This window comes from Rhinolophus ferrumequinum, chromosome 15 (genome assembly GCF_004115265.2).
Source record: "Rhinolophus ferrumequinum isolate MPI-CBG mRhiFer1 chromosome 15, mRhiFer1_v1.p, whole genome shotgun sequence".
NCBI classification, from domain to species: Eukaryota; Metazoa; Chordata; class Mammalia; order Chiroptera; family Rhinolophidae; genus Rhinolophus; species Rhinolophus ferrumequinum.
In genome coordinates this window covers 10,020,348-10,047,651 of record NC_046298.1, presented here as the reverse complement: position 1 = coordinate 10,047,651, position 27,304 = coordinate 10,020,348, and the positions used below count along the sequence as shown (strand labels likewise).

General features: G+C 52.2%; 2 protein-coding genes across 4 annotated transcripts in view; both read right to left on the bottom strand.

Annotated features, from left to right (window-relative positions):
* Positions 1–19,538, bottom strand: part of CCL17 (C-C motif chemokine ligand 17) — a 22,222-nt gene extending 2,684 nt beyond the window's left edge. The window contains exons 1-2 of one of the 3 annotated variants that reach the window (XM_033127945.1): positions 7,324–7,388; positions 7,144–7,218 (exon numbers count right to left, since the gene is read on the bottom strand). The gene's annotated coding sequence lies outside the window, so the exon portion shown is untranslated. Of the gene's footprint in view, positions 1–842; positions 999–7,143; positions 7,219–7,323; positions 7,389–19,426 lie in introns of those variants that run through there. The other 2 variants (XM_033127944.1, XM_033127946.1) reach the window with 2 other exon arrangements.
* CX3CL1 (C-X3-C motif chemokine ligand 1) lies at positions 16,482–27,304 on the bottom strand. Its single transcript, XM_033127947.1, has 4 exons — positions 26,902–27,304; positions 21,781–21,898; positions 19,423–19,834; positions 16,482–19,107 (listed from the first exon to the last, which is right to left on the bottom strand). Exons 1-4 carry the CDS (start codon positions 26,969–26,971, stop codon positions 18,565–18,567), a joined length of 1,143 nt encoding a protein of 380 aa, XP_032983838.1. The 5' UTR covers positions 26,972–27,304; the 3' UTR covers positions 16,482–18,564.

Here is a 27,304-nt window from a genome sequence, read left to right as displayed (position 1 = left end):
TGTATTAGTAGAACAGAAAAGCCTCCAACGTAAACTGGGCTCATCCCTGCTCAGAGGCTGGGGAGCCTCCTTTGTGCATGGGCCAAGAGGGGTTCAGGGTGCAGGAAGGTCTCCCCAGGGCTGGCGAGCTGCACAGGCACACAGGTGTCTCTCTGCAGGGAGGGTCCAAGCTCCACCTCATTCTGAGAAAGCCCTGATGCCCAGACAACTTTGGTTGTGGGTCCTTCCCTAAATTCAAGTTCACAGTCTTCCTCTGAACCACAGAAGGCCAGAAGCAAAAAGGTTTGAATCATCATTTAGTCCGAATTTGCACTTGGATAGATTGGGAAACCACATTCCCACAAATGTGGCGTCTCACACTAGGTTGAAGAACAGAATGAAAGGATCCATGAGTGAGGAGGATGCCTCTGGCTCCCGGCAGAGCCGAGTCTGCATCAGACACGCGGTCAGAGTCCAGCCTGAACCAGACCCTGCGCAGACTCTCCAGGAGTCCATGGGTCAGAGCATCTCTGTATCGGGTCAGCCCTCTGGTCACCAGAGTACATGGCCGATCATGTGTTTCGAGCTCCCCTGGACCAGAGCATGACAGTCCCTTAACTATGTGAAAGTCCAGGGCAGCCTCTAAGCAAGGTGGCCCTGGGCTTTGATTCTGATTGCGGGTCTTTGGCCTGGCTCCACCATGTCCCTGAGTTACATGGGGCAGCTCGGAATGACGGCCCCTGCAACATGGTGTCAGGTGCATTTGCCCTCTCACAGTCCGCTGTGTGCTCATGAGTAAATGTGCCATTAGTAAACGTGCATTACCAGCGATTATGACAATAGCAGGTGGTGTTTGCTGATACCTGACTCTACCAGGAGCACTGCTCAGACAGAACCTCATCAGTCCTCATGGTGAACCTGTGAGAGGAAATGGTGCCACCGGACTAGACGATAAGAAGGAAAGGCCAGGTGCTTCTCCTCCTCCCCCAGGGCCACCTTGGGAGGCTCCGGCTGCTTCAGTTCCTGGGGGCGGGGCATCCCCTTGTCCATGGCAGAACCTCTTTGTAGGCAGGATCCTCTGTCACGGTCTCACTGTGTGACCCTGGGCAGTTCACAGACCCTCTCTGGGCCTCAGTTTCATCACCTGTAGAGGGACATTTGGACTGTCCGAGGGTAAATCTGAGAAAGATGGGGTCCTCGCATGAACATTTCTCTGCTTCTCTTAGGGTCACATCACCTGCCAGAGACCCCTAAGTCTGCCCACTTCTCAAGCCACAGCCTGGTTCCCTATCACCCTGCCCATCTGGCTGGGCCATGCCTCCTGTCCCCAGAGCAGGCTTCCATTTGCACGTGCAGTGGAGAGGAGAGGAGGGGAGTGGGGTCTCCCTGCTTGTGCTTATGTCTGACTCCAGCTTCCTGCAGAAGTGGGGGGTGGCAACCTCCATCTCCAACAGAGGAACACCCAGCAGTCCCCAACCTACTGAGTCAGAGGAGGCTGGGCTGGGCTGGGGAAGGGGTGCTGGTGCCCTGGTGACCCTGGCTGGGGAGAGGGAAGCTCTGGCCTGGAGACAGAGCCTTGGGCCCAGAGGAAACACCAAAGCCCAGAGGTACATGGGGAAGGCCCAGGTCCTAGGAGGAGACCAAGGCAGTGTGCCTCTGCTGATGCTCCCCTCTCAGGTGGAAAGGCTCCTGACCTCTCTGCTCTCCATGGCCTGTGCCCAGTGGCTGCTGCCCACTCGTGTGGCTTCTCCACCTGTGACAGCCACTGCCCGCTCACCCCCCAAATGTTCTGGGCCAGACAACAGGGGACTGTTCCGACGATGAGCAGCAGTTTGTTAACGGCGAGGCCCCAGCCCCCACTTCTGGGGAAACTCCCTGAGTGGGTTTCCAGTCCCCGTTGTTCTGTAACAGACTCAAAACTTTTCTCTGGAAGGACCCAAATTCCCCGGCCCCTTCTAAGGAATGGGTGAAAACAACAGGAGCAGAGGGTCTGCACTAGCTCTGGACTGGTGCAGGGTGCCTGGCAGGGGAGAGAGAGGGAACAAAGCAGCAAGTGTGCCAGTGAGCACCTGTTGTGTGCCTACCTGTGCCAGGGACGGTGGGGCGGGCAGAGGCCAGATGTAGCCCCTGCCCTAGGGGGCGTTTGAAGCTGGTGGGGCTGGAGGAACAAGGCATGGCCACACATGGGGATGTACAGGTGAGCTAAAAGGCCATGGGGCCCAGGGCAGGGAGACGTTGCTTCTGGCCAACTTGGAAGGCTGCATGGAGGAGGAGGCCAATGAGCTGGGCCTTGTGGGTAGGAAGAGTCAAACCGAGAAAAGGAGGGACAGGCATTCCACATGAGGGAAGTGCTTAGCAAAGGTGCAGAGGAGGGAATGTGCAGAGATCAAGGAGGGAACTCCAGTGGGCAAAATGGCCCGGAGGTGACACTGAGAGAGCAAGCTCTGTGAGGACAAGGGCGCGTCTGCTTTGCCCAGCACCATGGGTATCCCCAGCGCCAAGTGCCGTGCCTGGCACACAGTGGGCTTTCCATGAGGCTTGACTGAGTGAATACAGGACCAAAGGAGAAGGAGGTGAGACGAGCAGGTGCCTGGGAGAAACCGTGGAGGGCTGAGCACACCTTTTGGCCTTACTTGGGAGGCCACAAAGACCAGGGACATTTCTGTGGTGCTTTCCTCACCAAAGATTAACTGATTTATTCCTCTTTGGTTCTTCCAGCTATGAAACAGGTTCCAAGGGACCTTCCAGATGGAGTGTCTTGGAGTCTGGGACTGTGATAAGGGCCTCAGGAGACCTTTACGGTGCCGTGAGGATTCTCAGGCTCAGAGGTCTGTCAGAGGAATCAGGAATACTCCCTGGAGGAGGTGGCAGTGAGGCAGACCTCTACAAAGGGGTAACAGGGCACTCCTGCTAGAGGAAAGGCAAGAGCACAGGACAAGAAGCAGGCCAGACAGGGACCAGTTAGGAGACCAGAGTCAAAGAAGAATTGGAGCTGAGTGGGAGGAAGCGACGGCAACTCCCTGTCTGAACATCTCTGACTCAAACTGGCCCCACACTCTGCCTATGCACCTGTTGCTCCTTCTGTTCTGGCCCCGACACTGTTGCCACGGGGAGTCCCCTCGGGGTAAAACCAGCTGAAAGGGTTCAACACCCTCACCTCCCCACCCCGCTTTAGCCTGAAGGGTTGAACTAGCTGAACCCTGGGTCCTTCAGCCTGAAAGGAAGGGAAGTAGAAAGGATTCCTGCCCTACCCCTGGCTCTGCTGTGGGCTGGGGCTATAACAACAGCTAAGAATTTGAGGCTCAGAGCTCAGAGCTCGGGACAGGTTGATGGGGTGGAGGCTCTTCATTGTCTTCCAATTGCACATGACAGTTGTCACTGGAGTGGCAGCTGAGGCTCCAGGAGGTGCAATGACTTGCCCAGGTTCTCGCAGAGCATCTCGGTCGGGATGTAGTCTTTATTCACTCAGCTCCATCCTCTGACAGCTAAAGCTACATTCATCCTGCCCTCCCCATGGGGGCTGACAGGTGAAGGTCCCAAATGTTATCTCCATGCCCCCATCTGAAAATATGCCCCATTCCCCTGTCCCAAGGGCCTGCCGTGCTCACTGATGTGTCAATCGTTCCTGACAGGTGGGCGGTCTCCTTGACTCCTCAGGTCAGATACACAAGGGTCATCCCTCACTTTCCACGTTCGATCAGCAAGACCTGTCGACTCGACCACCTAGATGTGTTTTGAATCCATCTCCTCCTCACCACCCACATGGCCACCCCCTTCATCCCTCTGCTGGACCACCTCCCTACACTCCTCTCCCAGCTTCCAGGTTTGTCCCTTTAGTCTGTCCTCCTCACCAAAGCTCAGTCATCTTCCCAAAACACAAATCTGAGCAAGGCTCCTCCCTCTCAAAATCCTTCAGCGCCTCCCCATTGCTCTGAGAACGAAGTCCAGATTTCTGCCGACTTCTCCAGCCTCAATTTTTGCCCCCCCGCCCCACCACCAACCCCGTCACTTTGTTCTAGCCATGTCAACCTTCTTTTAGTTCCTGGGAAATGCTAGGCTCTCACTGACACCCAAGCCTTTGTACAGGCTGTTCCTCCTGTCTAGAACACTCTCTCCTTGCTCGCTCACACCCCACTTCCTTTCACTCCTACCCTTTTTCAGATCGCAGCTTAAACCCTCACTTCCTTCCTTCAGCCCCCACTTTTCTCTGTGTCCTCACAGGTCACTAACTTCCCCATCAGGCTCTCTTCACATTGTATTGTGATTGTTGGTTTATTGCTGCGCCCTCCTGGAAAATAGGATCTCTTTTGTGCTCCAACTTGTACCTCCAGGACTTTGCACTTAGTAGGTGCTCAATAAAATTTTTTTTTATTGAATGGATGAAAAGGTGGGTGGTTGGGTGAATGGATGAATGGATAGATGGAAGGATGAGTGAATGGTGGATGGATGAATAGAAAGATGGATGGAAGGATAGGTGAACGGGTTAATGAATGATGGGTACATGCATGGATACTTATAAATTTCTGAACTACAACATGGGCCCAACTTGCATTGCATCCCAGGGGCTCCTTCACTCCAGAACAACTTATTTTTGATCCAGTGTGTCCCACCAGTTCATGAGACACACTTGAATCCTCCTGTCATGAATGAGGCAGAACTCACCCAAGGCACTCTTTGACTCCTTTTCCATCCAGTTTACAACTTCCTTCTGGGTTGCGGGCATTTCTGCCTTCTACCAAACCTAAATTGCTTCAACTGTGGCTTTGATCTCATTCCTTCTTCATCTGCAAGAGGCCTGCTGCCCCCAGTTAGGCTCCCACCTGCTGGCTCTTGATGCCCTCCCATCCCGTGGTCCCCTTCCCCTCTGCGCCTGATGACAGGATCCTGTCTCTCTGCTCCCATAAAACCTCTCTTGAACCCCATCACGCCTCCCTCCTAACACCCAACACGTCCCCTTCCTATTTCTCCTTTCATTCATGACCAAACTTCTCCGATATGTGGTCTACACCTCCCACTTCTATTTCCTCTCTGCCCACTTGTGACTTAACTGTTAGAAGTGTGGTTTCTGGCCCTGACACTCTAGGGACACACTCTCGCTGGGCCACTCCAAACCCTGAACTTGCCATCCCCTCACAAAAAGCACGATGGGGCAGTGGTTACCAGCCGACGCTCTGGAAGCATCGTCTGCAGCCCTCGTCCCAGTCCCTCGTCTACCTGTCGCTGGTTGTGTGACTAAGGACAAGTCTGTGCACCTCACTGTCTTCATACGTAAAATGGGCGTGTTGATTTCCCCTCATGGTGTTGCTGAGAGATTTAGCTAAGATAATGTCTATAAAATTCCTGGTTTCCAGCTGGTTCGGTGAATCTCCCTGTCATCACTGGGACCATTTCTTTTCTTGACATTCCTCACCCAGGGATTTGGGATATGGTTTTTCCCCGAGTGAGCGCTCTGTGGGTTTCTCTTCTCAGAAACATCCCTGAGCTCTCACCACGGGCTGGGTAGGGTTCTCCGCTGTTACATCTATGAGTCTGCAGTGTCCTCACAACAGCCCTAGGAGGTAAGAAGTGTTATCCACATTTTACAGACAAGGAAACTGGGGGCCAATCACAGTGGTTACAAAACTGGTCCAAGCACACACAGAGCTAGTAAGTGGCAGGCAGAAGCATGCCTGGGGCTATGTCCTAGGGTTTGTTTGCGCCTCCAGCAACCCTCTCCCTCCCTGAATCATCCACTCAGGCCTTTGACCTCGGGATGGACGCTTCCTAAATCTGTCCCCAGCCCCAACTAGGGACTGATCAAACACACCCACCTGGGCCCTGCCCTATCCTCTGACTATTTCAGATGCCTTAGCTCTCTCCACTTTGCTGTCCAGCCAGCTCTGTGCAGATATGTCACCCACACTGAACTCTGGGCTCCTGAGGAGCAGAAATCTGTTCCCTTGTGATTCACTCGTCCCCTAGGACAACAAAGGCAGGACCAACCAAGTTTCCTCTCGTCCAGCTTCACATTTTTCTGTTCAGACTAGCGTCATTCCACACCTCCTCATCTGCCTCCCTGGTCTGGAACTTTGTCCTTGACTCACTCTTGCCCTCCAGCCCCCTCAGCACACCAGGCCCAGAGTCTGCTCAGCGATGGCTTCACGTGACGCTCAACTTCCTCACTTCCCCGTCATTCCCCCTGACTCCACCCAAATCCTTCACACCCAGACAGTATCGACAACTTCCAGGCCTGTTTCCTCTTCTCTGGCGCCTCCGGACCCCATCCAGCCTGCATGCCTGTGTCTGACGGGTCTCTCGCAAGGGCTGCTCTCACTACCTACGGCCCTCCTCAAGAACTGTCAATGACCCCCTGCTTCCTTCCCCCTCCCCGTGAAACTCTTCAGGCCAATAGTTAAGCCCTACCATCAATCTGGGCCATCCCTCCCTCTCCAGTCTCATCTTGCAGCTCCCAGAAGTTCAACTTCCGTGAGGATCCAGGTGGTCCCTCACTGTGTGACTTGGTTTGCTCCTCCTGTCCTTGTTTTTTTCTGGATTACCCACCCCTCAAGCCAAATGCTATCCATGTCTCATATATGACATGCTATGAAAAATTAGGCAAGGGGGTCACCGTGGAGCCGAAGGCTCAGGAGCAGACCCTCAGTCGGGTAACTGTCCGTGAATTCAGGTCTGCCATCAATGAGTTGTGAGACTTTGAGCAATTCACTTCACTCTGAGCCTCAGTTGCCACATGTGCAAAATGAAAATAATAATCGAAACTACATTAGAAGGCTTTGTTTGGTTCACAGCAACTGCCTTAGAACCTATATCTGGCAAATAGCACGTGTTCCTGACTTGAAATGTCATCTATATGCCAACGACTCCCAGATTTCTCTCACCAATTATAGACGTGTATGCCAGCTGCCTACTCAACGTGTTGAAGAGGTGTCACACCCACCAAATCCCAGGCTGAATCCTGATTCCCGCCCACCCCACCAAGTAGGCTCCTCCCCCATTCTTTGCCAGCCCCTTCTTTCCGGTTACTTGAGCCAGAAACCGGGGTGCCATCCTTGACGCCTCTTTCTCCCACCCCCACTTCCCATCTGTCAGGCGATCTCCCTTTAGAATTCACCCAGAGCCCGTCATCTCTCCCCTGGATTTCTACTCTGTCTCCTGGCGTCTCCTTACCTCCATCCTTGAACCCACAGTGGCCTCATGGAGTGGGAGTCTCCTCTGTTCAGAATGTTCCTGTGGTTCTCCATCCTGCTCAGAGGAAAAGCCATGGGGGCTTGTGTGTTCTGCACCCCCCACCCCCCACCCCCTCCACCCCCTACTCCCCCCTTCCCCCCCCCACACGCCCTTGCTTACTCTGCCCCACCACACTGGCCCCCTGCTGTGTTCCAACCATGCTAGATACTTTCTCCTTAGGATATTGGCACAGACTGTCCTTTCAGCATGGAATGTTCTTTCCCTAGATACCTGCGTGACTCACTCCTTCATCTCCTTCAAATCTTTGTTTAAATGTCACCTTTCAATGAAACCTACCCTATTTAAAAATTGCAACCCACCCCCCCACCTCTTCCTCGGCTCTAATTTTTTTTTCTTTTTTGCTGTAATACTTACCACCCTCTAATACAATTGCTCATTATGCTGTTTGTTGCTTCTCTCCCACCTGTACCCTCCCAACCTCCACCTCCACAGGAACGTAAGTCCATGGGACAGAGGCCTTTGTCTCTTCTGTTCAATGAAGTACATCCCCTGGCAAACGGTGGATCCACTATCCATACTTGTTGAATTCAGGGAGTAGATGAATCAATGGCTGGCATTGTTCCTGAAGCCGAGTCTGTAAACACTTCTCACTGAGTCTCACTCTTACCCAAGGACTTGTCTCCATCTCTCTCTTGCCTGGACTTCAGGACTTCATCTGGGCTCCCACTGCGGCCCTATAAATCAGTTCCTTTAATTCACTGCTAGAATCCAACAACGTCTTTCCAGGGAGAGTTTTCTCCAAGTTATTTCATAAGCAGGTCTTTGGCCTCCCAATGGCCCTGGGACAACTCAGGGCTGCACTGCCTTGTGACCAATTCAAGGCTCACGCCCTCAGGGTGCAATGACAGACCCTTCGTTTAGAAGTCAGAAATCTGCTGTAGCCTGCCTGGGGGGATCCTTCCAGCCAAAGCGGACACTGTTCTCCCAGAGGGTTTGTTCAGCACCAGGGTCAGCACTAAGAGCCTGGCCTCTGGAAAGTACGTTGGCACCCTTTCTAAGGCTTGGGGACCTCTGTAATCCAGGGTCTCAGCTCCCGCTCCCCGCACAAGAACGCAGGATATGGTGAAGCCAAAAAGAACACCAGCGGAGCCATAGATAGAGGAGTCATACCACTATATTCTTGCTGGCAGCTGGGTTGGAGACACAGGAAGCAGGTTCCACAGGATGTGCAATCCATAGTCTGCTTCTCTGCCAACCCACCAACCAACCCCCTAGTGTAGCCACGGCAGTTATATTACTGGCTAATGGCTAACCGGTAACAGCTGATGGCCAACTAGTCACAGCTGATGGCTATCTACTAACCGAGCCAGCACCTTTCCACGAGGCCGAGAGCCTGGAAACTGCTTTCCGGGACTCTGTCCCCACAACCTCCCCGCATTCCTGTCCCACCTCAAGGGAAAAGTCAGCAGCATTTGGCGATTTGACATGTGGCGCAGTCCTACCAGGATCATGGCTTTCCCCGGAGGCAGGGGCTAAGGATGCAGAGAGAGTGTGCCCGATTCTGAGCAGGGTCCAGACCTGGGACCATGAGCCCCCAGGGGAGGCTGAAGCCCTATTCTCTTTCCAGACAGAAGCCAGTACTTCAGCTGCCTCTGGGCTCAGAGCCAGCCAGGTGGTGGCTTGTCCTTCCACACTCGGGGGCTTTCTCCTAAAGCCCACTCTTATCATACATAGGGTCCTCCCTCCTTTCTGTCTTGCCTGGGCTCCTTTAGCTCTCCTGACTCATTGTTTTCCTTTTTTTAAATGAAACTAAAACTATCTAATCTAGCTCTAAAAATAATTTGGTGTTTTTATTGGGATCACATTGAATGTATAGACTTACTTAGGGAGCCGGTCATCTTTCCCCTCCATTTCCCATCTACTCCGTGCAGTCTTTCTGGCCCATCTGTGAGGACAGAGCCAGGAGTGCAATTTCCAGGCTCTCAGCTTCACATGGAGAGGTGCTGGCTTAGGTAGTAAATGGCCATCAACTGTGATCAGATGGCTATTAGCTGTGGCTATTTGGCTGTCAGCTATAACCAGTGAGCCATTGGCCATTAATATAACTGCCGTGGCTACGCTAGCAGCGGATTATAGCTGGTAGGCGCGGATTGCAGTTAGCAAGTGAGGTTGGTAGGCAGAGAAGCGGAAGGCAGGTTGCGGATCATGTGGCTCCTGCTTCGTGTGTCTCCAACCAGCCACCAGCAAGACTATAGTGGTGTGACTCCCCTATCCATGGCTCCGTGGGTGTTCCTTGTTGGCCTCACCATACCCTTGTGCAGGGAGCGGGACTAGAGACCTCACGTGATACCCTGCATGACTCCATCCAACCCCTCCTGCCCCAGCCAATGCCTCCTCATTCCTGCCCTCCCCGTGGGCTGCAGGGAGCGGGGTACTTGGCTCTCTCTATCGCCGTTATGGGTTGAGCTCATTATGAATGCGCTTCCAGGGGAGACAGGCATAGAGTGGGAGCATGAGGGCAAAGAAGGGACAGAAGCCTAGCAAAGGTGTGACCGCAGGCGAAGTCCCAGGAGGGCAGCTTCCATCTGAGCAAACCAAGGTTCCAGAGTGTGAGTAAAGAAGTGAAAACAGCTGAAAGGAGTGGGGCTCTGGGACCGGCGGCAGCATTGTTAACCACACGCATGCACCGCCCCCACCAGGTTACGAGGGAAATATTACTCCCCACTGAAGCCCCACTGCCTCTGCTAGTCCATCCCTCTGTGGACAAAAGGAAACTGAATTGTATTTATTCATAATTTACTAACGAATGGGTGGTATGTCCTTAAACAATATATAGCAGTGTTCACATTGTTTTATGTTAATACTATCATATTGTGTCTGTACTTCCACATCTTGCAGTGTTGAACTTGAGAGTCATGTGTGTTGACAGGTGACAACGTATTTCTTTCTTTTCACTGCGGTAAGCTATTCTGTAGTTTATTTATACTATAGCTTATGTATATTAAATAGTTATTTATGCTAAATAACTATTTAGTATGTAGTTCTAATAAGATATAACTACATATGTATAACTATACCACAATTTACCAAAAAAAAAAAAGAAAGTGGAGTCTTGGGAGTTGGACTGCCCAGGCTTAGTCACTTACTAGCTATGTAACTTTGGGTAAATTCCTTAATCTCTCTTTGTCTTGGCACTTCAATCTGGAAAATAGGGCTTGTATTACTAGGACCTACCTTAGAGCTGGAACTGGGATTAAATGAGGAAATTAATTCAAAGTTTCCCAGTGGTGTGTGACAGGGACAGTGACCTTCACAAGAATAGGGCCACTGTCCCAAGGCTGCTAGATTGCCCCTCCACCTGCTCACTCCTCTGGGGAGTTTGGGGGACAATTAGAACCTTGACCCAATCCAGGCTTCCTGGGGATCCTAGCTGAGCCTGGGGGAGCAATTTCTTGACCAGGATGGTGGAGGGTCAGAGGGGTTCCGGAGCGACTTGGACACATCTTCAGATGGCCACTTTCAGTCTCTGACATCCCTTTGAAGCAAGTAAATATTTTTCACCAGGAAATGCCTTGAAATGCAGCTCCCCAAGTGGGCAGGTGGGCTTTCCATAAATCAGAAAAGCGGTGTGGGGACAGAGTCCCAGAGAGCAGTTTCCAGGCTCTCGGCCTCACGTGGAAAGGTGCTGGCTCGGGCAATAGATGGCCATCAGCTGTAACTAGTTGGCCATCAGTTGTAACCAGTTAGCCATTGGCCACTGATATAACTGTCGTGGCTGAGCGAGCAAGGGCGGATTGCAGTTAGCAAGGGGTTGGTTGGTTGGTTGGTCGGCAGAGAAGTGGATGGCAGATTGTGGCTAGCAAATTGGGTTAGCAAGCAGATTACATTGTGGATCGTGTGGATCCTACTTCCTGCATCTCACCCAGAGACTGGGGTGCAGGAAGACGCCCTGTTGGGGTACTGGCGGATGTTTGCTTTTGTGTCTCGACCAGCTGCCAACGAGAATATAGTGGTCTGAACCAACTATAGCGGCTCCATTTTGATGTTCCTTTTTGGCCTCACCATATCCTGCATTCTTATGCAGGGAGCAGGAGCTGAGACCCTGCATGACAAGCGGTATGGGACAGGCACTAGGTCAGATCATGCTAATGGATACAGATGGCTGTGAACCCTGGCCCTTCCCCTTTTTCACTCTTTCCAGGATCTGTGGAGGTCACTGGAGCACAAAGGGAAACAAGACACACACAGGCCTGACCTCACAGATCTTACAGAAGCACAGTGAAACAAATAGGTATAGTCGAGTCACCTGAGGGTTGTGATGGACACAGGTGGGGTGAGTCCCCAGAGCAGAGAACCTTCATTAAGCTAAGAAGTCAGGGCAAGCCCCCTGGAGGACGCAACATCTAAACTGAGACCAATGGATAAGTAAGAGTTGGCCAAGATAACAGGGGAGGGGGAAGTTAATCCAGCAAGGGAAAAGCTAGTGCAATGACAGGGGTGTGAGAAAGAAGACTGACTTGAGAATATAAGGCAATGTGGGGCCGAAGGTGTTGGGGGTGGGGAACGAGAACGAGGGAACCAGCATCAGGAGACACGAGGCTGGAGCGAGCAGACCCCTTGAAATCCTCCAAGAAAACAAAGTGCACATGTCAGCTCCTAGGACCATGTAAAAACACCCATTTCTGTGCCGACAGGTTTCTGGGCTTAGGAGGTAATTATACATGAAAGACTGGTTGACCCAGATCGTCTGGCAAATAGCCGGGACTCAGCAATGTAAATATTCTTAAGAGGGATATTTACTTCCTTGTTTGCTGAGGTGGTTGGTAGCATATCTGAACCATTGGAACTTCCAAGCACCAGTGTATTTCAGAGAAACTACAAAACCTTTCTTTTGTCCAACTCCGTTCAGTGAGAATTCCAGAGAAATCCATAGACAGCTAGTCAAGCTAAAGTGGGCCTTCATCCTGTCTGCAAAGGGGGCTCATGAAGGGGGCCAAACTAAATGATGAAAGCCTGTTTGTCCCAGTTAAGGAGTGTTTTCAAACCTTTTAACAGCATCATGCAGGATACTGACGAGTCATTCCTACTGAGTCCAAGGGTTTCCTTCCTGATTGCTCTATCGGTCAGGATAAGCAAGGTGATGCTACAATAAGTAACCTCACACTCTCAGGGGCTCGAAACCACAAAGGTTCTGTGCTGCCATGTAGATTAGCTGGGGCTCTTTCCGCGGCTGGTGGCCCTGAGTCACCCTCATTCTGGAACCCACGATCATCAGGCCATCATTTTCTGCTTTGTGGCCAGGGGCTGGTCTAGAAGAATTAAGTTTTTCTCCCCAGTAATGAAATGTTTGAAAATTATGACAAGCATCACTTCCACTTCTAGCTCATTAGCTATCACGTGTCATTTGGCCCCCCACCAACCCCAGTGGGGGCAGGAAGAGCAGCCCCGCCCCCATGTGCCCAGGGGACAGCAGCCAGAAATATTCAGAGAGACTGACTACCACAGTCTCCAAGGACTTGAAAATGAAGAAACTTGCCTTTCTGTCCAAGTCTAAGGTTCAGACATCTTTGCTAGTCCGCTTTTAATCAGTTGGGCTTCATGAGCTTTGACCTTGCCAAGCTCAAAAGCAATTTAGAGGAGAAAAGTTATATTGACTTGAACTACATCTTTTAGCGTAGGGGGGAATATACAAGCTATTCTTATCTGTTCAATGACACCATGACACTTCTTCATCCTACTTTCCTGAAAACTAAGAATGTTTCTTTGTAGAGATCCTATAATTCCATAGTCTCGTTTGGGTATCCAGTAACAAAAGCCAGTGGAAATAGGATGTTTCAAATCCTCTGGAAACATCTATTTCATAATCATTGGTTCTATTTACCCAGAACTCACTATGTGCTTGCCATTTTTCTAAGCAAGGATTATCTCATGACATCTTCACTCACTAGATGACTTATTATTTCCATTCTACAGAGGAGAAAACGGAGGCCCAGAGAGGTTAAGCAACTTGCCCAAAGTCACACTGCTAGAGATCCCCATGTTATATTCTGCTCTTGTATTGCTAAAAAGCAAGATGCTTGCGAAAAGTAATTCTATTCTGTCCTCTGGGGGCAACAGATCCCTTGAAGGTGAGAGAGAAGCCTCTCTTCTAAAACATGCACCTGCTCTGGAATTGTCCTTTGTCCAGAAGCACCACCCTCCCCCCCCAACCCTGTTTGGTGAGATTAAGGTGATCCCACGTGGGTCCAGCTGCTGAAGTTTGCCATCAGCTCGGGGAAAGCCAGCCTGACACTAGATCTTTTCCATCTCAGCAGATGAAACATTTATCCAGAAAAGCATGTGACTAAGCAGAAGCGAATGGGGTGCAGGTAGTCAGTCTCCTGCATTCTTGTACACAAAGGAGCCACAGGGCATGTACACACACACACACACTCACACACTCACACTCACACTCTGTGGCTCTCGGGTGCCCATTATTTAGTCTCAGGCTGGAAATTCCCGGCCATTCAATTCTGTGTTTTTCTGCCTGACCTCACCCATTTGGGGAATGTACAGAGGACAGGGGGCAGGGAAGAGGAACTAACAGCAAAGGGGAGAGAGTGAGAAGGCTGTAGGTAGCACGGCTCCAAGAACGCTGCAAGCTTTAGGAAGGCATGAGTGGGGTGACCGGGTGCAGGGGCTCTAAAATGTTGGCGAGGTGCCAAATCCCCTAATTTGGAAGATAGTGCAGGGCGGGCGGTGAGGGGTGGGTGTGGAGAGGAGAGGAAGGAGGTGGGGGAGGGACGATGGCTTCAAGAGGCAAATTCCCAGTCCTCCCACCACTGGAGTCTGACATCAGTAGGTCTGAAATGGGGTTTAGGGGTCTGTAGTGTTAAGAATCTGTGGCTCACACTTTGAGAAACAATGGTTAAGATTCAAGTGCTGGAAAAAGACTTCAGGTCATATCCCGGCTCTGCTGCTACCTTGGGCCAGTCATGTATCCTTTGAGAGCCTTACTTCAATCATCAGGAAGGTAAGATGGGGACCCTTGTACATAAATAATTTAGCACATTGCCTGGCACATGGTAAATATTAAATAAACAATGGTTACTGTCATCGTCATCATCTCCAGAACCCTGATAGTTCTACCAAAGATTTCAGAGACCTCCGAGTTTCCATCAAATTCTGCATTCATTGTGGAATCACTTCAGCTAAAGTTTAGCTTTGTAACAGAAAGAGAAAATAAAACACAAACACCCCAGAACCCCTGGGGAACTGCTCTGGACTGAGCCAGAACACAATTTTCTCCCCTTCTCCACCTTCTTCCTGAGGAGGATGAGTTTCAACCTTAAGAATGTGATTGAAAAAAGACAGGGACAAATATTCTCATTTCAAAGTCTCTGTCAGTGTTTCGTGTTGCTGGAAGGGTGCTGTTGGGGAGAGATTGGGGGGCTGTGACCTTGCCTCCAGCAGAGCCACTTCCTGGGGGTGGGAGTGTGTGGGGGGGAATGGCTTTGGGGTGGAGCAGGTCCCCGCTAAGGGGAGTACTAGAATCTGTAGCTTACGCAGAGGCAGCAAACTCAGGTTCTTGCAGGAACCTCAACCAAAATGTCTATGGGGATTGACAGGTAATAAAATGAGGGAAACTAGTTGGTTACACAGGAAATCACCTGCCCATCATGGTCTGTCCTTCTGATGGAGGAATATTTTCCCTGTGATTCCCCAAATGATGTAGATGGTGCTGGATCTGCCGGCAGTTTCTAGGTGTGGGCTGGGATCGTGTCTCATGAGACCGAAGAATGGAAACATAGACTCAGGAGAGGTAGAGTTCTAAAAAGAGGATAGTTTATTGAAAGCAAAGAATCAGAGCTCTGGAGCAGGAGGGGGTCCCTAATGGGGGTGGCCCCTTGACTGAGGCAAAAACTCTTTTATACCTTCCCTTGCCTGCTTGGGGAAGGGGAGCTGTTTGAAGAAGGGAACTGTTTGAAGAAGGGAACCGGCGCCTTCTAATGAAATTCGTCTACCAGGTTTGTTCTGCTTGCCCATCCTAAAGGAATTAGCAAAGTAACCCACTCTTATCTATCAGCTCTGCTCCATTTGTCAGGCCAAAAGGAATTTTATGATTAACCTCAGGGCCTTATTACATTATGTCCTGGAGCGAAGGAGTGATTTCAAAACCTGAAGTTTTAAGATATGGCTGTCTTTTCTTTATTCCCCCAGGGACCCCCCTATCTACCTAGGCACATTAGCAAAGTAACCCACTCTTATCTATCAGATATCCCTCAGATCAGCTAACTATCCTGTATCACTTCCTTGTCCCACTTCTGATGGAGACTTGGGCTCAGAGAAAAATATCCTTACTATAAGAAATTAAGAGCAGGGCAATGATAAATGGCAACTAACATGCCACAGCATCCAGGAGTACCAATGGGTGGAAGGGCTGGTCGAGGACTGGGGTCTCATCCTGGCCTGTCCCATCTCAAGGGGCAGCTGCTTCTCAGACCCCACCCACAGTCATCCTGTCATCCTGGGGGTGATGCCACCCAGTTGGGTCAGACCTTCTGAGTCACCTGAGAGAACATAGAAAAGTGGGTTTTTGTATGGAATTTCCTGATTTTTACATGGTGCCTCCAACTTTTTAAAACACCATGTAGACATAGGATCTAAGATACCATTGATTGTAAAACATTCTGATATTTCATGAACTAATAAAGAGAGAGACCTGTTAATTAAATTATGACAAGCCATTGATTGTAAGACTAAGCCTAATTCCAAAGATGTCACAATGTGGAAAAAAAGTGTGTACATCTCAGAATCCATGAAATACTGCTTATCAACAGGCTGGACTTACTCTGTGGCACCTTGTGCTGTTCCCAACCTACACAACTGTACATAGCAGCTCTGATGAGACCGAGCCAGGACACTGGAGGGTGTAGGGGCCAACAGAATGTTTGTACTTGGTGATTCATATCTATGAATACCCAAGTCCTTTGAGAAGTAATCCCTTTTTGATCTTTGTCTTTGATCTTTATCCTTGACCAGGAATGAGTCAAGGCAGCAAAGAGGGAAATGTGACCCAGTGTTGGCCTATGAGTTGCCAGATTATTAAAGGAGATACCAAGGCCTCCCACAGCTAGGGGAGCAGAGCCAGGCCAGGGGCTCAACCCTCCTCAGCCCTGTCCCCAGGGCCCCTTCCCCTGCTGACTATAAAAGTCCCTGCCACTGTGCCTCACAGGAACTGAGATAGGGGTCTCCAGGGCTGAGTCAGGGAGTCTTGTCCTGTCCATTGTTCCACCCCCTCTGAGGCTCTAAGCCCACCCCAGAACAAGCACCTTTACTTGATTCACAAGACTTTTCAATTTTATTACTAAAATACAAAATGCACAGACATTGGTGATAGGGCTGGGAAAACAAAAGGATCGATCACCTCTTTCTAAAGTCCTCCCCAAATTGTCCTCGTCCGTGTCCTGCTTGGAAGAACTAACCAAGTCCGTGAGCAGAGGGCCAGCTGCCCCAGCTGCTTTCTCACAAAGGAGGGGAGCCCCATCATGGGTGCCCCACTACTTGAAGGCTCCCAGGTGAGAGGAGCCTGAAAAAGTGCATTGAGACCTGCTGTCCTCCTCTCTGAGCTGTCAGAGTGCCCCCCATCTGGAGCCAGGCCCAAACACGGGGTGCCATGCCCCGCAGGAGGGCGCAGGAGGTCCCAGTCCTCTCTCTGTGGACCAGAGCTATGTTTCCTTCCTCTGAGTATTTCTCTATGAAGGAATGTGTCACCTCTACCTGGAGGAAGCCCAGGCCATTGAAGGCTTCTCAGGTGAGGGCAAGGGTCAACCTTGGAGACAATCAGATGAGGTGGGGAGCTGCCACCTGGAACCCAGAGGGGTGAGGCTTGCAGATCTCGCTCTGACAGTGAGCCTCCAGCCCCACCCAGGCCTGCTTGAGTCCTCAGGGGCCAAAAGGACCCTCTACTTCACGCCCATAACTTCCCTTCTCTCAAGGGTCCCTCGCCCCAGAACAGAGTCCCTTTCAGAAATAAGCACAGGAACATCATTGCTGGATTCTGATCTCATCTGGCCCTGCCTGCAATTGGGGTAAAGGCGAGGGGAGATTTTGTAGTGCAGAGAACAATGTTTTCTGGGGTCAGAGAGATGGATGGGGAACCCAGGCCACAGGAAAGAAAGAGCAAATGCTGGACCTGAGTGTGACAGCTTCCTGCGGCTTCTTCCTGGCTCTTTTTGTGAAGTGACTTCCCTTCCAGGGAGCCTGCAGGCCATCCCTCCTCCTTCAGCTTGTCACATGACACCCAGCTGTCTCAGTGTCCCTGTAAGCCTGGTGGACACAGAGAGGGGCTGTTCTCAAAGTCAGGGAAGGGCCTTTGGAATTGGTGTCTGCCTCGAAGTACCCAGGCCCTGTCCCACTACTGCGGCTGTGGTACTGACTCCCCCCCTCAGGGCAGGACTGTGCTATCAGATCTCTCTTGCAGGCCCTCCAGGCCACAGGGCCCACGGATTTGCCAGTGTCATCCATTAGTGGAGACTCGCTAAGACGCTCTGCTGATAAAGGTTGTGAGGCTGCACCCAGGGTCTGGGGACAGGGCTCTCTGGACCCACTGGTGATGCTCGTCAGGGGTCTAGGTTATTGCCACATATTTGCCATCCCTCTTTTCTTTCACAGATGGGAAACCAGAGATATGAATGCCTTGTCAAGTTGGTGGTGGACTTGGGACTAGAACCCCAGCCTTCATGCTCAGAGTCTATGTTCCTTCACTGCGCAACACAGAGGAGGGAAAACAACCAAAGTCACTGGGTAACTTCATCTCCCCTTCCCATGATGCCTAACTGAGGGCAGAACATTTGCTGGGAGCGGTGCCAGGAAACACCACGCTAGCCTCATGCAAGAAAAGACAGGTCCCCGACTGGGGCATTGGGTCTGTACAGGGGACAGAAGAGATAGCACCGCAGGTGGCCGGGGTGGCTGGCAACTGCAGCGGAACCAAGAGACATGATGAGGTTGGAGGGTGTGGGCGGAAGAGGTCTGGCCTGAGGCTCATTTGTGAGATGGGTTGACGGAGGTACCCACATGGGGACGTGGGCCAGAAGAGCTGGGCTTTCAATAAATAATTATTCACTGGGGCTGGGACAGTGGCAAAGGGAACCTCTAACCATGGCAAAGCAGCAGTAGAGAGTTTTCTGACTTAGGGAGATTGAGCTGGGTTGCGGAGGCCACCCCTTCTGTCTCCAGTAGGTCAAGGATGGTCAAAGGGGTATGGCCAGGAGCTGATGTCAGTCTCACCCGGAGGATCCTGCCTCCCAGCTTCGATCATCCCAGCTCAGGCCAGGCCCTTGGGTGAGGGTGGGAGTGAGGATGGGGGACCCCAGACAGCTGTTGAGTTGAATATTTGGAAACAGGCACATGGGCATCTCACACTGGCACCAGGACATACGAGTTACTGCCACAGTTTCGGGGGATAAAGCGAAGCCCTTCCACCATGTCCCCCGCAAGATGGCAGGCCTGCAGGCTCTGGTAGGCAAACATGGCCACCCCCACGCAGAAAAGGAGGCCAAGGAACGCCAATAGCCCTACTGCTTGCCTCCTGGTGGCCGCCTGGGAGTCAGGGACATCCGGCCTCTGAGGGTCCTCGTCCTTGGGGGCCCAGCTGCCTGAGGCCACTAACTCCCTACTGGAGGAGGCCCCTTCACAGGAGACAGGGACTATGGAGACATGGGGCATGCTGCTGGGCCCCCTGAAAGCATCCGGGTGAGCTGCACTGGGACCCATTTCCTTGGGCTCTACAGAGCTCTCTGGCATGGGATTCTGTCTTCCAGTCCACACATCTTGGCCTTCAGGCCCAGTACTGTCCTCTGGGGCTGTGTGTAAAATGATGGGGGCCTGGGTGGAGGGGACCTGGGTGGGGAGGGTTTGGGTGGAGGGGGCTTGGGTGGAGGGGGCCTGGGAGGGGAGGGTCTGGGTGGAGGGGGCTTGGGTGCAGGGGGCCTGGGAGGGGAGGGTCTGGGTGGAGGGGGCCTTGGTGGAGGGGGCCTGGGTGGAGGGGGCCTGGGTGGAGGGGGTCTGGGTGGAGGGGGCCTGGGTGGAGGGGGTCTGGGTGGAGGGGGTCTGGGTGGGGAGGGTCTGGGTGGAGGGTGTCTGGGAGGGGAGGGCCTGAGTGGAGGGGACCTGGGTGGGGAGGGCCTGAGTGGAGGGGACCTGGGTGGGGAGGGTCTGGGTGGAGGGGACCTGGGTGGGGAGGGTCTGGGTGGAGGGGGCCTGGGCAGAGGTGACCAACCCAGGTTGGTAGGCAGCAGAACTCTGCTGAGATGTGGTGGTGGTGACGGCAGCCGAGTTGTAAAGCTTGGTTGTCTCAGGCCCAGCTGGAGGCTGTCCCTTAGGAGCCTTGGAAGCAGTGGGGGACATGGATCTCCAGGAACCAGCCGCTCCCGTTGGCAGCTCTGAGGAAGTCCCCAAAGCCTTCTGTGTCTCCTGGTTACTGCTTTCCCCTGTAGCTTTGGGCTCCAAGACCGCAGCCATGGTGGTCCTGGGGTCCCCCATTATCTTCGCCGCTATGCCAGGCGCCATTGTATCGTTAGTGTGCCTGGGACCAGAAGTATCTTTGCTGTCTAGATACTTCATGGCTTCCCGGACCCATTCTGCCTCTGGGTCAGCACAGAAGAATCTGTTCCTGATGGTTTCCAAGCTACAAGAGAGGAAGACAGAGACCTAGTGATGCCCAGATGCCATGTGGAGTAGGGGCGCCACGCAAACGCTCAGCAGGTGAGCAGACCCCGCTGGAAATCCTGCCCCCACCACTTACCAGCTGTGACTTATGAGCTTAGCTGGGACAAATTGACTTCTGGAACTTCTATGTCCTCACCTTAGAAGTGGAGATAAGATACCTACTTCTAGAAGGTGACCAATAGTCCCAGAAAAAATGGGACCGAGGGGGTTCTCAAGATACAGGACTTTTCATGCAAGTCCCACCAAAGTGGGACACGTTAGTTGGTCACCCTACTTCTGTGTAAAAAATAAGAATTATGTAAAACACCTGGCTCAGAGTAGGACGTCAGTAATCTGACACTAATAACAATGTTAATAATGTTGTCATTACCATTAAGGCAGGGGCTCTGGGCTGTGTGAGTCTTCTGATTGGGAGAGGTTACAGTGTTCTCTGCCACCAGGTGTGTGACTGGCAAGCTCCACGGTGGGGCCTCCTCACTCTGGAAAGGACCCGATGTCACAATGTCCTCTTCCTCCTCTCCTTCAGTGATAGGGGCTTTCCTTTGGACCTCTACCCTTCTCCCCTAGTGTGTGTGTCCTCAGATTGAAAGGTCACCTAGAGAGCTATAGCCATACACATGCTGATTCCATTGGGACCCCGAGTAACACCCAAATCTTGAGCTTCCTCTGAAGCTGTGTGTGGCTGGTTCACTGCAGAGACCACAGCTCAGCCAACTGGGGCCCTTGCTCCATGCCATGGCCTGTGCTAGGCATTTTGCCTATTTAAACTTTACACCCATCCTGCAAGGTGGCTACCACACTTGTCCCTATTTTGCAGATGAGAAAACTGAGGCTCGGAAAGGGAATGTCAATGTGCCCGGCTCCAGTGTGCTGAGAAGAAGTTCAGGAAGCAAGTGTGACCTGCAGGCCCACAGGCACCAATGTGGCCCCAGGGCTGAGATTCCCCTCCCTGGCGCTTCCCACTTCCCCTTCACCAAGAAAACAGAAGCAAATATGTGGGGGAACCTGGAGGAAGTGAGCCTGGATGGGTGAGCAGAGAGGTCAGGGAGCAGCACACTCACCCCTTTTAGTAAATTCACCATCGTGCATTAATGGGAAGTACAAGATTTCCTTTAGCTAAGCCTATATTTAAAAGGCTCACTGGCTGTTTCCTGCTGCCAGGACTCCAGGTCTGGCTGCCCCTGCTTTAGGACCCAAATGTCCTGGAGAAAGGCCTCAGGGCTGGGCATTTGGGCAGTATCCAAAAGGACCCCAAAGGAGCGAGCAGCCAACATGGCCAAGGACCCCCCCAAGCCAGGGGGAGAGCTGGCTCAGCTTGACCCCTGCCCAAAGTCTCATCGAGATCTGTTTCCTGTCTGTCAAACAGAGATGATAATCTCTGCCTCACCTATTGTCCGCAGCTTCCAGAAACCCTGCCAAGCACTTGACTTACATTATCTCTTTTCATGCTCCCAACTACGCATTTTATAGATAAGGAAACTAAGGCACAGAGGGCAGGCAATGGGACCAGGGCCACCCAGTCTTCAAGTGGTGAAGCCAGGATTTGTACTACCTCTGTTGGATTCTGGAACCTGCACTTTGAGACCACCCTGCTTTACCTTCCCATGAAATCCAGCAGGTTTGGGTGCTGCATAGAACATGCTTGGGCCCAAGTGAAATTACCACTCTGAGTGGCTGCTCCAGGCCCCAGGCCATTCAGGAAGCCACACCCTGCCTTTGCCATGTGGCGCAGATATTGAGGTCAGCAAAGGGGCCAGCAGGCCAGGAGCAGGAGGACCATTTGCTGAGGTCCTTGGCGAGGAGCCCTATTTTACAGGCTGGGAAGATGGGGACATGGATTAGCAGAGGCTTGGGACCATCCCCAGGGCCCGACAGGAATGCAGAGGCTGAGAAAGCAGTACTTACATTATGGCAGGTTTGCCGCAAGATGCTTCATTTCGTTGATAGCTAATTAGACGCTCCTGGGGGATAGGTGAAGTCATCTTGTTGCACGCGGTCTTGCATTTCTTCACACCGTGGTGTCCTGAGCCCACAGAGGCCCCCCGTCAGCAGGGCTGTCCGTGGGCATCTGGCCACCCAGCCCCACACCAGCTTATCCCCGCCACACCCCCAAGCCAGAACCAGGGCACCACACCCCTGACCTTCGAGGCTCTTGACCTCAGCCTCCCCTCCTCCCCTGCCCCGTCTCTGGCCAAACCTCTCGATGCCTCAGTTTCCCCGCCTGTAAAATACAGACAATGATATTATCTACCTCATAGAGTTGTAAGGATTCGTGAAAATGAATTCTTCCTTATAAAGCTCTTAGTGCCTGGCACGTACTAAGTGTCAATTTAAAAAATTAAGTTGGTCAATTGCAAACAGCAGAGATGAGTCTGAGAGTGACAGGGATCAGCCAGAGGCCACACAGCCGCCAAGTGACAGAACAGGCTCTCTTACCCAACCTCGCTTCGGGGCCGTGGTGCTGCCCCTCCCCCACCCCAATAAGTCAGCTGCTCAACTATCTCCCCAACCCCCTCATATCCACCCCCGCCCTCCCTCTCAAGCTGGTCCATATTCACGGATTTCCACGGCCTCTGAGACACACCCAGACCTCTCTCCATCCTTATCTCATGTGCCCACCTGTGACACGTAGACATGCACGCACACAGCAACAAAAACAATGGCATGTAGCAGATCTTCAAAAGTTTTAAATGTGTAAGTATAACCACCTTCTAAAGAAAGTAGTGGGGGAGAGGTGTACTGAGTAGACCATCCTCTGTTCTGTCTTTAAGAGCCAGGGTGAGTTTGGGAGAAGTTGCTGAGAGGAACTAAGTGAATCGGTCATTTGGAGTTCCCAGGGCAAGCTGGGGGAGCAGGAGTAAGGAGGTGGCACGGAGATGGCAGGCGTGCCTGGGTGGGGGCAGAGCAGGGTAGGCGGGGGTCTGCAGATGGCTGGCTTCCACACGGAGCCAGAGAGAAACCCCAGGACAGGATGAGCGTGATTCAGCTGATAGCTGAGAACCCCAATATTTTACATAAACATTTCAAGTTATTTGCATTGCATTTTCACCTTCTCCCTTCCCCTAAAATCTCCAGCAAAATTTATTCCATTTGGCATAAGCTGGGGAGCGGTATGTAAAAAATGAGGAAAAGACTGAGTGTCCTCAGTTCTGAGTCAAGGTCATACGCAGCAGAAGCCAAGACCCCAAAAGCAAAAATCTAGAGGCCAGGACTTCCAGGACAGTGGAGTCAAGAGAGCAAACTGATCTCATATAGCTCTGTAGGGCTGAGAGGCCCCAGCGGTCCCGGTCCCTCCCAGGATGGAAGGGGACCTCCCAGCAGCTGCTCCCTGAGGCACAGGCTGCCTTTTTCAGGAACCAGGATGTAGACGTCCCCTCTTTCTCCCAGAGCAGGACCTGGGAATGACTCAGCTGCAGCCTTCCCAGGCCCGACTGAGAAGAGACAGTCCCTTGGGTTGGTCTGGCAGGTGTCTTCCTGGGAAAGCTCCAGAGAAACCGTGCCCCTGGTGACCTGGAGTCAGGAGGAAGCTGCCCAGTGGGCAGGAGGAATGAGCTTGGTAAAGTCAGTTTGTTCTCTGGACTCTGCTTCCAGGATGGGGAAGGCCACTGCCCACCTCTGGGGCTTCAAAGAGCCACAAAGTCAGCCTGTCCTTAAAGTCCCCACCCTCTACCAATGTGCCTGAATGCCCATGGCCAGACAGACTGTTCTTGGTCCTGCCCCGGGAAGGTTGTATAACTAACATAGGGAAACTTTTCTTCTTGGAAACTGAAGTTTTCTTTCCTGTAATTGGAGACAATGTCTCCATCCAGCTAGTCATTGATTATTAGTCATATGTGAGTTTCAGGAGAGCAGGGAGCTCAACCATCCATCCATCCATGTCCTGATTCAGCCAATACTTGTTTGAATTACTTTTGAGTATCTACAAAGACCCAGGCCCTCTTGTCCTTAACCCTAAACTCTCTCTCCTGCAGGTGCTGGTGCTGAGCTTGGAGAGAGCACCTCAGTTCCAATCAATGCTATCAGATTACTCAGCCATCAAATGCTGACCCTCCGTCTTGCTAGGCCCTGTAAGACATACGGGATGAACAAGGCCCATCTCTGCCCTCAAAAGGCTCCCAGCTTGATGGGCAGCTAAGACACACCCACAAACTATCAGAGCTTTTCTTAACTGAGCACCTACTATGTATTGGAGCCTGTGCTCAGCACGAGCGCATCTGCTCTCATTAATTCGCGATATCCCTGCAAAGAGAGTATTGGTATGCCCATTTTACAGATGCAGAAGCTGAGGATCAAAGAGGTTAAATGACTTACCGGAGGCCACACAGCTACTTAGTGGCAGTTCTGGTTTTCCTCCCAGCCCCTATCCATCCCACTTTCCTAGTCTGCCTTAAACACCATTTAGAAACACCATGTCCCAGCGCATAACCCAAATTGGCTGAGGTTTACATGAGGGAGAGAACTGCAAGTGATCAAGGGCTTCTTGTAGGGGGGTACCCTTTAGGCTGGACCTCAAGGATGAGGCTTACAGACAGGAAGAGACAGGCATGTTCTGGTTCTCTGGGTGAGGTGATAGAGAAAGGGCTTGAGCCAGTGCTAGCTGTGAGTCCTGGATGAGTCACTTAGGCTTTCTGAGCCTCGATTCCCTTATCTTTAAAACGGACATGATAATACCTGCCTCACAAGGCGGTTTTGAGAATAAAGATATTTAACTCTCTGGACCCTTAGAGCACGGTTTCCTCAACAGCAAACGCCACTGACATTTTGGACCACATAGTTCTTTGTCGTGGGGCTGTCCTGTGTCCTATGGGGTGTTTGGCAGCATCCCTGGCCTCTTAGGTGCCTGAGCACGCCCAACAAAAAATGGTGGGACATTTGTAACAACCAAAACTGTCTGCAGAAATTGCCAAATGTCCCCCACTGAGGACCACTGCCCTGGAGATAGCCACGTGGTCCCCTCCTCTGCCTCCCTCAGTGTCCCTTCTCAGGGAGGCTGCCCTGACCCCTTACTTAAAATTTCAACACCGCCCCCCACCCCCTATTTTGTTTATCACAGCAGCATTTTTTTCTTCTAACAGACCGAATTGTTTACTGATTTATTTTGTGTACTGTCTGTCTTCTCCAGTCGATGTTCAGCACCCCAAGAGCTGGGATCTTTGGCAGTTTTATTCACTAATGTGGCCCCAGCACCAAGAAAAGCAGTGCCTGGCACATAGTAAATGCCCAATAAATATTTGTTGAGTGAATTACCAAAATGCACACAAGTACTTTCTGACATAGAAAATCTTAACCGATGGAGAAATAGAGGAATTTTTATTTAAATTTGTCAGAGGCTTGGATCTGACACCCTGAATTCATTCTCCCTCGCCTTCCCCAACCACCCCCACCACTAACTGGGAGCAGACTACAGCAGCTTAAAACAGATTTATTTTTTTTCCCTCTCTTTCTTGCTGGGGCTTGAGTGGGAGTGAATGTGTCAGTGCTTGGGGAGAAAAATTCTCTGTCCTGACTTGTATCCGCAGGTTTGTTACATAAAAGCAGGGGAGCTTCCTGCCTGACACAACCCCACAAACCCAGATTTGGGAACTGACGCAGTTGTCTTGCACCAGCCAGGGCAGCAGCCATGAAGCCCTCAGCCCCCCCTTAGAGCCTCTCTGGCTTGTTAGACCACCCCCTAGTCCTGCAGGGGCTCCCCAGGGGGTCTCTCAGAGCCACAAATGTCCTTGTGGGTGAAGACCTCCAAGGTGGGCCTGGCCAAATGGCCAGTTTTACGGGAGGAGAAACTGAGGCGTAGGAAGGTTGAAATAATGTATTTCCCAGCAAAATGAGTGACCAAGATTAGGACAAGAACCGGATGGTCCTGAAGCCTCAGGCTGCTTCCCTGAGTCCTGGTCCCCCCCGGGATCCCCTCTCCATCCTAGTATAGGAGTCCCCCACCCTAGCTTAGTATAAATAATCCTCCTCCTCCCACTTCCAAAATGCCCTCCAAGACAGTGGAGCCTCACGACACAGGAGACAATAGCAATGTCTAAAGGTGCAATAGCTGGGACCAGAGAAGGCAACACCCCATTCAGGGTCAAGGCTATGGCAAAGCAACCTTCATTTCATGCCCCTCTTTCAGTGCTCACTATCCCCAAACACCTCGGGCCTCAGGGTTCAAGCCCAGGAAGCAGGAAGAGAGCAACCCTTGGCCTCTGCCACCTCCGCCACCCCACCCATCTGCTCGCTGCCCCACTGGTGGGTTTTTCCCACCCACACGGAGGGACTCAAAATACATCCATTGTCCCTCTTGCATCCAACCCCACCCTCTCCTGAGCTACTTGCTGGCTGTGCATCCTCAGGCCAGTTTCTCATCTCTTTGGGCCTCCCTCCATCTTACTTATGGCAGGTGGGATGGATACATCATGCCCTACCACGTCCTAGGCTCCAGAAAACAAGTGACTGGAGATGCAAACATTTTCTAAGCTATGCTTGAAGGAGGTAGGCAGTATCATGGGGGAGACACAGGCAGAGGGATTGGGTCTAAGGCCAGAGCAACGGTGACCTTGACCTCCACTGGTCTTGGGCCCTCTACTCCTGGGGTGGCCTTGAAATCAGGGCAGAAAAAAGTCCCAACTGTGGCCTCACCCAGGGCTAGGCTGAGACTCAGGAGTCTGGACTGCAGGTTACATATTAACCTGGGTAGGGAGGGCCAGCCCACTGTCAGCCAGGGCTCCTACCCTGGTGCCCACCAGGAGCCTCCTCTAGCTGCTCCCAGGCCCGCCCTCCTGGCACCCCCACACCTGGCACCCCTGTGCAGTAGCTGCCTTGCTCACCGGGCCAGGCAGGGACAATTTCAGAGCCCGGGAATCTTTCCTGAGGGAGGAGCAGCCCCGCAATCCCCCACCCCCCTCCCCCACCCCGGCACATCCCTCAGGAGTGGGTTGCCACAAACCCAGGCAGGGTCTGGGGCCCTGACATCAGTCCTGTGGGGAGAAGTGGGGCTGGAGGCGCCCTCACCTTGCCCATGCCCACGGCCACCCCACTCACCCGCCAGCAGCATGGTCAGATGGCAGAGGACAGCCAAGCGGAGCAGCCAGGAGAGAGGTGGAGGAGCCATGGCTGAGGGCGGGCGGGAGTCCGGCTGGGGATCCAGGTAAGGCCGGGGAAGGCGGCCAGGGCCAGCGGCCAAGCTCAGTGCTATCCTCTCGCGTGCTGTCTGGGCTCTGCCTAAGCTCTCGCTTTTTATAATGAAGATCGCTGCCTCTGCCTCCGTCTCCCGGCCCCCTGCAGGCAGGCAGTAGGAGGGGAAAGGAAGGGAGCCTGTGTGCAACCACTGGATTCCTCAGAATGTTGCCAAGGAACGGAGTCAGAGCTCTGAGTGAAGGCCTGCATTGGGGGAGGGGAACTGGGCTGGCTGCTCACTGTGGCTCCACAAACCAGGACCTGCCAG